The sequence below is a fragment of the Callorhinus ursinus genome, unplaced genomic scaffold, assembly GCF_003265705.2.
Source record: "Callorhinus ursinus isolate GAN/ISIS: 27379988/994484 unplaced genomic scaffold, GSC_fseal_2.0 scaffold1, whole genome shotgun sequence".
NCBI lineage: Eukaryota > Metazoa > Chordata > Mammalia > Carnivora > Otariidae > Callorhinus > Callorhinus ursinus.
The window spans coordinates 147,729,007-147,743,629 of NW_027397063.1; the positions used below are offsets into that span (position 1 = coordinate 147,729,007).

At 40.5% G+C, this 14,623-nt stretch overlaps 1 protein-coding gene across 7 annotated transcripts in view; it reads left to right on the forward strand.

Annotated features, from left to right (window-relative positions):
• Nucleotides 1-10,005: 10,005 nt before the first annotated feature.
• The window catches only part of TOPAZ1 (testis and ovary specific TOPAZ 1), a 122,710-nt gene continuing 118,092 nt past the window's right edge, over nt 10,006-14,623 (forward strand). For 5 of the 7 annotated variants that reach the window (XR_012381251.1, XM_025884990.2, XM_073902705.1 and 2 more), the window contains exons 1-3: nt 10,006-10,294; nt 10,895-10,956; nt 11,518-13,364. Coding sequence is in view for 6 of the 7 variants with exons in the window: in XM_025884990.2 (XP_025740775.2) it covers nt 10,090-10,294; nt 10,895-10,956; nt 11,518-13,364 (2,114 nt within the window). In the remaining variant the exon portion in view is untranslated. Of the gene's footprint in view, nt 10,295-10,894; nt 13,365-14,623 lie in introns of all 7 variants that reach the window. The other 2 variants (XM_073902720.1, XM_025884982.2) reach the window with 2 other exon arrangements.

The window sequence follows — 14,623 nt, forward strand, 5'->3', positions numbered from 1 at the left end:
GGAGACAATGACCAGATGATATATAGAAATGGAACTTTGACCTCCCCTCCCCAATCTGCAGCAATCTGCCCAAGAAATTAATTCCCTTATCTGCAATAAATGGCCCAGGAAGCCAGTCTGCTGTTAAGTCAGACTTGTAAGAAGTCAGATTGCTACCACTAGTAACAATCCAGGAAGTTAAACAATAACTTCTGGAACAATCAGCTAAAAGTGGCCAGAACCTGATTAATAACTGACAACTTCCCTAATTTTTGTCCTTGTTTCCGACTTAGGACCACAAGAGAAAGCCAAATATGCATCCCTAACCAATCACATTGATAACCCACCTGTAGATTCCCCAGGCCAATAGCCTCCAAATAGGGCATGCCTGAAACCTTTCCTTTTTTTTTAACTAACAAGCTTTCCCACTGCTCTGCTTACCTTTGAGTTTCTGCCAAAATACAAGTGATGGTAGCTGACACCCTTGCTATCACAAACTCTGAACAAGTAGCCTTTGCTTTTCTCATTTGGCTATTCTTTGTTTATTTCCTTCAGGAGAGGGAACAGATAAAGACAGAGACTTAGTGATACAGAGGAAATGAGAATCTCAAGACGACCAAGAACACCCCAGAAAAGGAGATAGTTTCACCCATGGAGCCAAGAGTGTGGAGCTGGAGGCTTGAGAAGATAGAGAAGGTTCAGAGGGGATGATGTGGAGAACAGGGTAGGGAATCAACAATATGAAAGGGATATGGTAGGGTGATTTTTGAGCAGCCAGATGGTGGGGCTATATATATCCTGTCAACTGAAATGTATAAATTTAGAATCAAACTTGGAAGGTGACAGGGGTCAAGCAGGAAGCATAAGCAAGCAAACTTGGCTGAGGACAGCAGGGAATAGTGGAGACTGTGGCCAGCTGCAGAGCATGAAAGGGGGAGCAGCTACTCAACTCCCACTGATTGGGCCTGTGCTTCTTAAGGCAGTGATGTTGCCAGATGCTCAATTTTAAAGAGAAACTAGTAATCCAGAATTTCATAGAATTTTTTCACTTGTTTAAATTTTGGCAAATAATGTAATTTAGAAAATAAGATATAAAACATTCTATCAGTGTTGTTGTACATTTGTTTGCTTGAGGCTTCAGAGAAGCAACTGAAGGATACACTGATGTCTGATGATGTTAACTAATCCTCTAATATTCTGAACTTTTTTCTTATTGCTCTCCTCATTCCTCCAGTCACACTGGCCTTCTGATGCCCCTATGAATATGGCAAGAATACTCTGACCTCAAGTACTTGCTGTACATGCTATCCCTTCTGTCCAGAATATTCTTTCCCCAGGTATTTGCATGACTTGCTTCATCTTCTTTCAAGTTACTTTTGCAGTGAGGTTCTCTGACTACCCTATTTTAAATTGCAACATCTCCAATAGCATTCCCTGGCACATTTCCCTTACTCCCTATCCATCACTTTGTCACCTATCCCCACACCTTTTTATTACCATTTTAGGTACTATTTTGCTTACTGTCCTTGCCCACAGGAATGCAATACTTGAAAGCAGGTAATTTTTTCTGCTCAATTCCCAGGGCCTAAAACAGTGCCTGGAATATAGTTTGCACTTAAATATTTCAATTGTTGTTTAACTGTCTTTACACTTAGGCATTTTAGCTACAAATGCAGAATTATTTTTCCTTTTAAATGGTTTACATTTTCTCTTGCTCTGGGTGTTTCCACTCATAGAAAAGATTGCTTCTTGAGAATAAGTATCCAACAGTAATATAATCAAATTATTCTATTAATGTGAGAAATTGACTTTGATGTTTATCATATTTGCCTTAGCAGTGGATATTAGAAGTTGTGGAATGAGGGTGGACAGGAAGGGAAAAGACTGGAGATGGTGACTTACACAACCATTAATAGTGGACCAGATGGCTCAACATAACTCTCCCATGGAAGATAACTAGAAAAACCATGTTAAATATAAAAATTAACTTCCTAGAAGCATCATAGGTCTACCAACCTAGTGCAGAATTACAGAAGCCAAGGTCTACAAAAAAATGCTACTCTAAAAAGGTGAGCCCAGTAATTGGGGGACTCCAGCTGCTAATGCATTAGAGGTAGCATTATCAGATAAAACACAACCAAATTTGAATTTTAGATAAACAGCAAATGTTTTTGGGATAAGTATATCCATAATATTGCATGGGACATACTTTTACTAGAAAAAAGGATTAGTTATCTAAAAGTTAAATTTACTAGATGTTCTTCAACATAAGAATAGACAAAAACTCTTCCCAAATCCCCCTTGAATATCCATGGAGCCACCATAAATGTTAAATGACTGTTCTTTCTAAGGACTGACCAGCGCCAGGCATCACACTCAGTGCTGGGAGAAGAGAGATCAGTAAAACACTCTCTTGGCTCTCAAAGAGGAATTTTCCTTCTTTGGGGTCTCTTGAATCTGTCACTTGCTTTCCTACTGTTTTCCTATACTCTAGGGACTATGGAGAGGGCTCTCTAGTTGGCCTCCTCCTTCCTGCAGTCCTACACAGCCCTTCCAGATCAGCCTTCCTGAACCTCAACCCATCATCTGCTTTTCTACAACCCCTCAGAAAAAAAGAATCTCAGGCTCCCTGTATCCAACAAATGTGTACTCAGCACTTGCTCTGTGCCAGACACTCTTTTCAGTGGTAGAGCTCCAGCAAGGCCCTGCTGTAGCTGGAGGTTGGGAAAGATATAATGAACGAGTATACCATGTGGCACACGATGAAAGTGCCATGAGGAGGAATCTTCTATCTTTAAGTGGTGACAACTTTTGATTTTACCTGAGTCCTGTGATCCCAAAAAACAGGGAAGGTTAAGAAATCCCTCCACCCTTTGTATTCCAGAAAACCACTTACTGCAAAGGACCACCTTTTACCATATAACTGAGGTAAGACCCATAGATTCCTCTCTTATTTACCTATGAGAAGGCCAGAGCAGTATCCTCAAAATTCCCTTTCTTGCTTCATCAATGATTAACCAAACTGCTGTCTCCACTGATCAATTGGAACAGCATGCTTGTTAACCAAACTTTGGTTAAGCTTCTCTCCTTCCTCCATGTTCCTGAACTTTGGCCCATCCTCACTCTGAATCAGCATGGCACTTCCTTCCCCCCAACCCCAAGAATAGGCTGGCCTCAGGGTCAAACATTCTCTGTTCTACTATCCAATTACAATATCCTATCATCACACTATCCCATACCTGGTTCATTCTAGCTTTATTTTTAACTCCCTATGAAATAATTTTTTTCCCTTCCTCTGGAGATGGTTGTAGATCCCACAGTCACGGTGCTCTCCCTACTGCAATTGTCTCCTCCCCGCTCCCACCCTTGCCATAACCCTTTTGAACAGAATTCCCTCCTTACTAAGTCCAGATTTGCTTTTTGATATTGGTCAGTGAAGGTCTCTCTTTATAGCAACATTTGAGCAGAAGCCTGAAGGAAGTTAGGGAATGGAGCATATTGATTCTGGTGGGAAGAAACATTCCAGGTAGGGAAACAACAAATACAAAAGACACAAGGAGAGATCATGCTTCTCATGTTCAAGTGTCAAGTTAGAAGGCCAGTGGGCTGGAGCACCATAAGGAGGAAAATGATAGAATATTAGGACCAAGGGATCCTGGGGATATGATTATACTGTGCCTATGAACCATCAGTACCTGGATTTTATTTTATTTTTTTATATTTTATTTTATTTTAAAGATTTTATTTATTTATTTGACACAGAGAGAGAGATAGTGAGAGCAGGAACACAAGCAGGGGAAGTGGGAGAGGGAGAAGCAGGCTTCCAGCTGAGCAGGGAGCCCGATGTGGGACTCGATCCCAGGACCCTGGGATCATGACCTGAGCCGAAAGCAGACGCTTAATGACTGAGCCACCCAGGCACCCCCTGGATTTTATTTTAAATGGGATGGGTAGCCATTGGAGGGTTTCTGGACAGAAGCAACTTGATTTTAATGAAGTAACTTGACTATTGTCTGGTAAAGTTAGAAATAGGGAAATCTGGTTTCTACAATAGTCCAGGCAAAAAAGGATGGTGGCCTGACTAGGGGACAGAAGTGATGCATATGATGAGAAATGCTGAGATTTTGTATTAATTTTTGATGCAGAGCAGAGTTTGCTGATGGATTAGATGGGAGTTGGAGAGCAGGCCAGTGAGAAAGAGGATTCCAGAATGAATCTAAGGTTTTTGAGTTAAGTAACTGGAATTATGGAGTTACAGCAACTGACCTGAGAAAACTATGGGAGAAAAAACTATGGAAGGATCAAGAGTTATCTTTTGGGCATGTAAATTTAAAGTGTCAATTAGATATTGTCTTAGCTTGGGCAGAGCCCAAGGTCTATGTGTAAGTAGTTTATTTAGGAGGTACAGGGGTCAGCAATAAGAAAAGGGACCAGGAAGGAAGAAAGGTCAATAAAAAGGTGTGTTATTGATGTTGCTGCCATGTGCAATCAAAACTCAAATCCTCAAAAGTACCTGAGAGGATATACAAAATGCCTCCAGGATTGTCTATCTAAAGGGCAGTGGGCAGGAGCATTTATTCACTAGCTCCCCACCTCTGCTGGTTTACAGTTTCTCCAGGCTTGCTAACATCATTGAACCTTCTAGTTGTTCATGTCCCAAACAAACCCATCTGTCTGCTCTGGGGCACTGGGGGAAATCCTGGGGGCAGAAAAGGAAAATTCTTGATGAATGCTCTCTGCTAAGTGAGTCAAAGCCTGAAAGAAACTGCTTATCCCAGTCACTTGGATCAGAGCATGGGCAAGGGACTACAAAGCAGGATGTGGTACTGGAGATATAAATTTGGAAGTCATCAATGTATATATAATGTCCCTCTGAGTGGGAAATTGACTAAATAGAAGAAAATTTTCCCTGTCACAATTCAAATCAAACCATTTAAGCAGCCATCCACTCTACCTACTGGTAAGCTTGATTTTGACATAGTAGCCACTGGCATATACCCTTCCTGTCTCAGGTTATCCCATATTGGATAGTGAAGTGGGGATTTCCTCCTCCACAAACAAGATAATAGACTGCAATGATGACCCTAATTCAAATGGAAAATTTGAGAGGCATAAATATAAGATTGTTACAGAGATGCTAGAGTGTGTGCACCTGTAACTTAGTCATTCTTGCAACAGGTATGTGCTTGCTTCAGTCTCTCACTCAGACCAGAGGTTGTTGTCTCCTGAAGAATCATCACTTGGGAGTACAGGTGACTAAGCAGCAACCAGAAGAAACACTTAGGAAATGATTGATTCACAGCACTTTTAAATTACTTAGCTTCCTGTGCCTCTCAGTGGTAAAATGAAGAGCTTAGACTAGACAGTTTCTAAGGTCCTGTTCTCCCCAGAGATTTCTGTTGTTTTCCATTTTGGACTTATTACATTGAGTGAGTTCTTCTGACTCAGTGACACAATCAAAGGCTCTTATTATCAAACAGCATGGAGCAGGAGGAAAGAGTGATGACTCATCCTTGGTTGCTCTGGATCTGAAGCCCTCTAGTGGGTAGAGAGTTAGTTAATTGAGATTCCCAAGTCTGGACTTTAATATTTGAAATAAAATATTTGGCCTTTGATTTTTTTTTCTAGAGGTAAAATAGGATTATTGATTTAAGAAACATTTAAAACTTTCCAATATGTTATTCTTTGCTGAACACCAGATTGATTGTGTGATCTTCCTGGACAGAAGACTTACAATCTAAAACTGAATAAGAAGCTAACCCTGGAGAAAGTATTGGAAATACTTAGGAGAAAGAAAAATGACCATTTCTTGGGAGTGTACACCACAATGTTATTTAGACATTCATTTTAAGATGGTGAAAGACCATTTCTTGACACTGTGTCAGAACAATGTTTCCTTTCATCCCCTTTGCTCCTTCCACCCTAATCCTTAGTTACTGGGGAATTTGGGGGGGGGGTGGTTCTTACCAGAAAAAAGAAATTAAGTATTTTAAACAGAGGAATGTAATGCTGGAGATGGGCTGAATGAGCAAAGAAAATTAACAGGGTTTCATGGCTCCCAGAGGTTCATAACAATAAAAAAACTACTGCCACCCTTGAAGCAAAGAGATCTCCAGGTACCTGGTGGAAGCTGCACCACAGTGAGCCTGACCAGCAAGAGATGGAGTCTCAAAGGAGATGCAGCCCAATAGGTATGGGTAAATTTTTGGCTACATCTTCTGAACTCCCAAGTGTGTGAGCTCTGCCACTAGGAAGACTGAGTCTTTTTTGGTAAACAGCTGTGCCTGCCCTTTCCAGAAATTACCAAGCCCAATAGAAGGATTATGATAATCATGTCACAGAAGAGAACAGAAGATCCATGAAAACTTATATAAGTTTTCTGTGGAAGCAGTTTGGAAAGAAGAATTTGAAATCTGTAATAAAGATTAGAATTTTCTTATTCAGAACACTCAGTGTGCTTGATTTTGCAATTTCCTATGCTACTAAGCTCTTCTCATTCCTCTTTTTTGCGTTGCTCAACAGTTATGGGTCATAAAAGTTTTTAAATTCCTGGGTCTGTAGCTGTATTTAAGATCATCTGTTTTTATTCAGACCAAAGAGGCTGGACTCTCGAATTTTTATCTTTTATTTTACTAAGATCTTAGTACCAATGTTTATTTTGTAGGTAGTAAATTATATAGAGTCTCTCTTTTGATATGTTGAGGTTTTTATTTAACAAATCTACTTAATGTTTACAATCTGCTAGGCATTGTTCTACGGGCTACGTGCCTTACAAATATTTGCACACAAAACTCTACCCACCTTAAGTTCTCCATTTGTTAAAGCCCTTTGTTAAAGGGCTCTTTAACAAAAAGACAGATTAACAAGAGAAAAACAGTTTAATGTATACAGTGTACATCATGCAGGAGAAACCTCAACAAAGAGTAGCTCAAAGTGGTGGCTTAGAACTGTGGCCTATAAGGTGCTGTCATCTTCAACAACGAACAATAAATTTGTTTACAAGTGGCAGGACAAAGAAAAGCCATTTTAGGCTTCCTAGGGTGGCAAACTGCAAGAAGATCAATATATGGGTAGAAACTAATGGAGTAAGGTATATTTGCAAATTGCTGTAGTGCCGTCTCTATGCTGATAAAAGTCTAGAGTCATCTCCAGTAAAGCAGAATTCATATCCTGCCTTTAGGCAGGAAGGTGGAGAGTTTTTCCTGTATTTGCTGATTCCCAACTGTTGTCAGCTCAAAATAAGGTTTATGTCAAGAAGTCATATTTTGGGGTGATATATTTGGTTTCCTTCAGAGACACTATTATTATTTCATTTTGAGAAGAGAAAACTGAGGTACAAAGTGAATGAACATGTAGCCTGAAATCCCTAAAATAGCCTTTTCTATTCTGTAATTCTTTTTTTTTTTTAAGATTATTTATTTATTTATTTGACAGAAAGAGACACAGTGAGAGAGGGAACACAAGGAGGGGGAGTGGGAGAGGGCGAAGCAGGCTTCCCGCTGAGCAGGGAGCCCGATGAGGGGCTCGATCCCAGGACTCTGGGATCATGACCTGAGCTGAAGGCAGACGCTAACAACTAAGCCACTCAGGTGCCCCTATTCTATAATTCTTAAACTGATTTCCCTTTACTGAGGGTTTTTCACAAGCAGAAAGAAACAAGAGAAGTTTCTAGATCCTCTATACCTCCCTTACCTAAGTTCTATTTTATAGAATCATTTAAGAATACTTCTCTTAAACTGCTCATCCAAACTGCCACAGTACTCTGTGCATCATACCTACCATCCTTTAATGTCCACAAAAATTGTGTTAAAAAATCACCAAGTTTTTCTTAAAGCATACAAAATGCAAAGACTAACAAAAGGTATCTGCCCTGAAAGAGATACACAAGTAAAGAGCTGAAGGCAGTGTGTTAGCAGGCAGGCAGGAATACCTGACACTCCTTGCTCCCAACACACACACACACACACACACACACACACACACACACGTGTAAGGAGAAAGGTAGCAGGGAAGTTTCCTTGAGAGGTGATTCTCACACTGAATCTTGAAGGGGAATATGTAGTTCAATGGCAGAAAAGCAAAAAAGAATTTCCAGGACTAGCATGTAGAGGGGCACAGGCATGACACAGCATACAAAGTGCAGGAGATGTGTGGTGTTAGAAGTTTTCCCCCAAAAGATAAACTCATGACTTTCATAGAGATGTTAAAATGAACATGTGTTAATGACTTTCTCTCATCAGGCAGATTTTATAAATACCAGTTCAAAAGAGAAGTCCAAAGAACAGACACATTTATAGATCAGGAATATTGAAGAGAATGTGCAAATTGGGGCAAAACTGGCTTCTTCCACAAGTGAGAACAGAAGTCAACTGAACATCTATAAGACAGAATTTCCCTGTATAGAGACCATTCTTTTGTATTGCTACCACTTATTTAAATAAGTTAGAGTTGTAAGATAGCTCCCATAGAATCAGAAGAGTTTAAATAAACAACTTAGAGTTGTAAGATAGCTCCCATAGAATCAGAATCAGATAATGCAGAAGGGTGACTCCTTCACATAGTTTTCCACTGAAGCTCAACTTTTCCCCTATAGTGACAGTAAGAGACAAAATTTGTTAAATATTCAGTGGCCACATCAAAGAGAACCACAAATACCACATTGAAGAGTTTGGAGTTCTTTCTGGTAGTTTTAGTGTCTGGGTAAAGGAGATTCATGAAGGGCCATGCTGGGAAATGCCAGAATCTCCTTTCATGGGAGGGGCAGGGCAAGCCTGGGCAGGAGGTGGAAGCTTCACTGATACACTACAAATATCGCCAGCTAGACCCCAAGACCTGACATTTACTATCCACCTGCTTGTACTCACTGACCTTTGTCCCACATTTTTCCTTAACTCTTTTTTCCAGCTTATCTCTTAATTTAGGCAAATGAAAGTGAAAGCTCTCTGGAGCCATAGCGACTGCTCCAACCAGCCCAGACCACCCAGACCACTTTGAACTTAACCCCTGACTCACGCTTGCTCAGATGGACCATAGAGTGACCTGTAGAATGATCGATGACGACTTTTACCTCATAATACTAAAATCTCCACCCAAGGAAGAGCTTGAGCCTCTTTTACATAACATACCTTATGTATAGGCATGTTTTCTTAAGGCACATGCACGATCCTATGCTCTCCTCTACATACGATGACAAGGCTTCTCTAGCTAAATATTCATCCTAGCCCTAAATAAAAGGAATCCATCCACCCCTGCGAGGGAGTCATGGCTTTGGAAGCTATGCCCCCATGATCTCTTTTTTTTGCTGCAAATGAAGTTTTCTTTGTGCCACAACTCAGTCTGGTGCAATTTCTGACTCACCAAGGAGCCATCTCAAGGTTGGTGCGATTACACAAGGACAGAGGCATGAATATAATTTAAGAGGTTTATGCAGCAGATCAATCAAATTCTGAGAGCCAGAGTCAAAGTCATAGCAAAGGGGAGAGTGGCTGACAAACAGGGAGTAGAATCAAGCAGATGTAATGAATGTGGCTGAGGGGGATGACGTGGAAAGAAGTTGTCTCTGATGGTTTCTGGATTCCTGGCTTAGACAACTGAGTGGATGGTGGCACATCCACCAACACAGGAGGAGCGAGCTTGTCAGGAAAGATAAGCTCAGTTTTGCACCTCTAGAGCTTGAGGTGCCTATAGGATGTGGGTAAATACATCGAGAAGGCTGATGGAAACGGAGGCTTGGGATGGCAGTTGTCTCTGCGAGCGGTCAAGCGGGAAGGGTAGCAGGTAAGAGAAAGAGCCCTGAAAGGTTCCAGGAGGCTTTGGCCTAGAAAGGCGCCAAGGGCCACAGTCGCAAGCAGTGAAGCCTGCAACCTCAGGCTGCACCGGCTCGGGACCCTGCCGCCCGTTGGGCCCCGCCCAGCCTGCCCAGGCCGGCAGCGAACAGACCCCACTTCCGCTTCCGGCCCCGAGCCAGACGCCCGGCGGCGCGGAGGCGGGCGGAGGCCGGAGGGCGCTTGGCGGCGGCGGGAGCAGGTTTCGCGTGGTGGGTGGGCTCCCGTGAGCGGGGGCGGCGGGCCTCGGAGGGCCTCGGCTGGCAGGGCGGGCCGCCCGGGGCGGATGCAGCGGCCGCTGCCCTTGGGCCCAGCAGCGGCCCCCGGGCGTGAAGGCGACGCGCGAGGCCCGAGGAAGCGAGGCCGGCGGCCAGGGCCAAGCGAAGCGGTAGGCTGCGGCCCTGAGGCCGGGGGACGAGAGGAGAGCAGGCAAAAGAGGAAAATGGTGGCCCGGGCGTCTGGGAGAGAAGAGGTGGAAAGTGACAAGTCGGGTGAGGCGTCCGGGGCTGGGAAGGCTGCTGTGAGGCGGCGAGAGGAGGGCTTGGGGGGCCAGGCTGCCTTGGGACCCATCAGAGCCCTAGGGCTTAGAAGAAGAGAAGGAGGCGGAGCTCCCTTTGCAGTTGGGAAGACAGTAAGAAAGCACTCAGGGGTCGCTCCCATTTTAGCATTTGCACCTCAGCCTGTCTCATCGTTGTTTCACACTACTGTTTAACTTGAATTTGCGTGGGCTTCACTGATGCACGTGGTTGAACAGGAGAGGGGGAAGAACAGGAATTCTCTTAGAAGGTGTTTGCCCTATTAGGAGCCCTTGGTCAGAATTAGTTTAAGAGGAATTCCTACTAGTGATCCGTTTTGGCTAGTGTGAAGTGATATTGGTGCTAGAGGTTATTCAACTGCCTTGGAATTTATGCAGGTTTGTATGTAGTTCCTTAACAGAAATTAGGTCTTTCATTTAAAAGCAGTTGCATATTCCCATACAGCTATTCAGGGAAATAAAAGTGGATGGCTTCACAATTTTTAAATTTTAAGTTGTATTGCTTTTTCCTCCTCAATATAAAACCTTTTCTGGTATGTTTTGTTGTTTTGATCAGCCAAGGAAAAAAGAAAAGTTACTGAAGCCTCAAGTGATGATCCACAGCCAGGGATTGACCTGGTAAGAAAGGAATTATTAACCAGTTCGGAATCTTTCCAAACAGTGGAGTGCAGTGAATTTCAAAGTATGGCTTTCTTGCAGTCTTTGGGTAAGGAAGGTTTGGTAGAAGGTATTAAAAGAAGAATTCGAATTAAGAAACTTAAAAGCTTAGAAAGCCCACCTTTAAAAATAACTGAAAATAAGGCTACACAAAATATTAAGGTTGAATTCCAAGATGAACTGTACAAGAATACTCCAAAATATTCTTGTAACAGCTTGTCACCTGGAGTAGAAAGTAATTCCATTTTAAAATTACATGATTGCAATTGTTTCCCCCATTCCAAGGGTTGTAATGATGAGAATAACCTTTCATATAAGCCTGATGGTGAATGTATGCAGGTACCAGAAAATTCCTCAAAGTTAAAGAAAGAAAACTTTAGGAGTCTTGCAGATAAGAGTGACACAAATAATACTCCTCAGCTTTTACAAACTGGAGAAAACTTAATGGGAGTAAATAAGTTATTGCTTGAAGAAACTGATTTATACCAAAGTAAAAGTAATGGCTTGTTTTCCTGCCTTCAGAATGAAAAAAATAAATACTCAATAGTGGAGAGCAATGTTGGGAGAAAACCCAGGAAAAGGATGAAGGTGTCTGAAAAAGGAGATGAAATGATTATTGAGATGAACTTCTCTAATGTGTATAGCAAGTCTGAATTGGTGTTACAGGAAAACCAAACAGGTGCTGAGGGTAAAGGAGCAGAGACTTTAGAGGCTAAAAAAAGTCCTTTAAAAGTTTTGAGAAAAATAAACCACAATACATTCTCCCCAATGGATCATTTATTAAGTCTTCCAGAAACAGCAGGAAAAAAAACAAGTCCTGGACATCATGTAAATGCAATGTTTCAGAAAACCCTTGAGCCACTTTCAGAAGAAGAAACAAAAAATGCTTCAGAGTCCTTAGAATTTAAAAACACAGAGCCAGAAGAGTATCTTAAATTGATGCAAAGCTCAGTAGTGAAATTACCTAGTGATTGCCATCTTATTGAAAAGAGAGCTTCTTGGGAAGACTTGAGAAATGAAGCTGAAGAATTGAAGTTAGGCTGTCACAGAACAATACCGATGACTGGTAAAAGAATTTGGCCTTGTTATTCCTGTGCTAGAATATCTGCCCAGTGTTGGAAAAAGTCTTCCTTGCCAAATTCAAATAACTTTCTGCCTGGGTCTCAGGAAAGTTTTAGGCAAGGTGATTTTCTTAAACACCAAACAAATCAAACTCATGTAACTGATTCTAAATTATCATTACAAAGCACCATAACAGAAACAAACCATGAATCTTCAAGTAAAGAAAAACTGGATTCTAATTTAAATTGTTTGTCTTCAGTCTCTACAGTAGAACCTACTTTAATGATTATAAAGGAACCCATAATTGATGATAAAAAGATGAAGTCAGAGGAACCAAGCAGAAGTGGGTCAGAGGTAGTTTCTAATACTACTGAAGATACTCAGCTAACTAATGTGCCTCAAAACTTAACAGGAAGTAAAAAAAAAGATAGAGGGAATTTAACAAAATTTAATCTGACAGTGGCTTCCCAGGATGGCCAAGAAGCAAGTAACTCTATAGGCAAAACTATTCATCGAAAAGCGTGCATTGCTAAGCAAACCCTTGTGGTTCCAGACTTGGTTAAAATACTGAACACAGGACGGCTGACTAATTTTAAAATTCCGTTACTTAAGAATAAAACAGAAAAAAGAAAAGAAAGAAATGCCAGGTCATCAGAGAGAGAAGCATGTAGTCCCCTAGAACTTCTTGACAATTTATCTGGAGCAGAGGTAAGACAAAATAGGAATAAAGAAAATTTCTCTACAGTAACTTTAGGACCTCAATCTTTGAGAATACAAAATAGTGTAACTCCAGTGCGAGCTATTTCTGACTCACGCAGCTGCAAGAATTATTCCTGTATTATTTCTTCAAGCTTTTTAAAGCAAGGTAATGTTAATAAACCATCCAACCACATCTCTGAACCAGGCAATATTATTTCAAATAAGGAAGCTGTTTCTCTGACAGTTGAAAGAAATACTTTTTCTTGTGATCTTGCGTGTATAGAGCAAAGTCCTGCTTTCTCCTCTAATGAACAGGAAACATTCAAACCAGTTTCCTCTGAAGTTAGTGGTAGAGAAATGACTAAGAACTTTTCAGAAATTAAAATGGCATTTCCAGATATTCTTAAAGCATATGAAGATGATGTCCTCTTAATTGATGTCATTCAAGATGACCCAGACCTCTTTGGGGTCTCCAATGAAGGGGAGCTCTCATTTACTTCAGAGTTCCCTATGATAAACCAGGAACCCAATGTTGCTGAAGAGCACCAATCAACAGACTCTAAGCACATGGAACTTCCAGAAAAAAAAGAACCAAGCGATGACTTGAGGTATGCATGTTCAAGTATGCCTTTTGGTGCAGATTATTGTTGGGGGTTTCAAAAGCACTTTCTGCTCTTAAGTATCACTAATTTATTCAGTGATCATTGAAGCTCCATTATTTTTTAAAAACCCATTTATTTACTTAATGTAATACAGCATATTACTGCTGAGACCTGGACATGTCATTATTCTTAGTCAAAATAAAACAATTACATATATCTTGGAAATTATAATGGGGCAGATTAGCTGTTCAGAATTTAAAAAGATGGTTTGTAAAGTGGCTTTTAAAGTTACTAACATTGCTTCTTTCAAAAGTAAATTTGTTTTCCTATTTTCTTTATTACAAAAATGCAGATATACTTTTATTTCAGCCAAGTTATTTATTAAGAACTATATATTTTAACCCATCTTCTGTGGCTTCCTTCTTAGATAAAAAATTAGTTTTTTAAGGAACATAGAAGCCTTAGAAAAGTTTGACATATTTAGGACTTGAGAGTAGAATCAAAAGTTAAACCAGTTTTCACAGGAAAATAGCATTTTCTCATGGTTCTGCTTTTTAAGGTGATTGTTATAACTGATGATTTAGCCCCCAAAGAGGGCAAGTTTGCCTGAGGCAACTTTAAAATGGAACCAAGTAGTAACCTTCGTGCTCAGGAATTTGATCCATTCTGGTTGGTCCAAATTTTATATTATGTCATATTTTACTAAACTTTTATGATTCTTTAAGCTCTAATTTATATGTTACAATACTTGAATAAAGGAATGTTTTGTGAACAGACTCAAAAGGGAACATGAAAACATTTTCTGCTAACATTCACTGCTACATGACTTAAGTCTCTCTGGTATTTATAAATTTTATTTAGTTACTTTTGTGATACCATATATTGTTACTTACCACCAAACAGAATACTTTCTATCTGCTAAATGGAGGATTAAGAGCCTTATTATTTATTTTTAGTGATGTAATGAGATAGGACTGATAATCTGCCCATTTTGAAGATGGAAAAAATAAAGATGACAAGTTGTCACTTGTCCAGGGTCACACTGCTAATAACATAATCTGGATTTAATTTAGGCCTGTTTTACTTTAGAATTAGTGCTTAAGAAAAAAAAATTAGTGGTTAGGAACTTGACCTTTATAATCTTTATAGTTTTTTAATCTTCTCCTTGCCACCTATCAGCTATGAGACCTTTTACGCAAATTATTTTACCTTATCTGTAAAAAGGGAAGATACTTGCCTCCGGCTCATGTGGGTTAATTAATCAA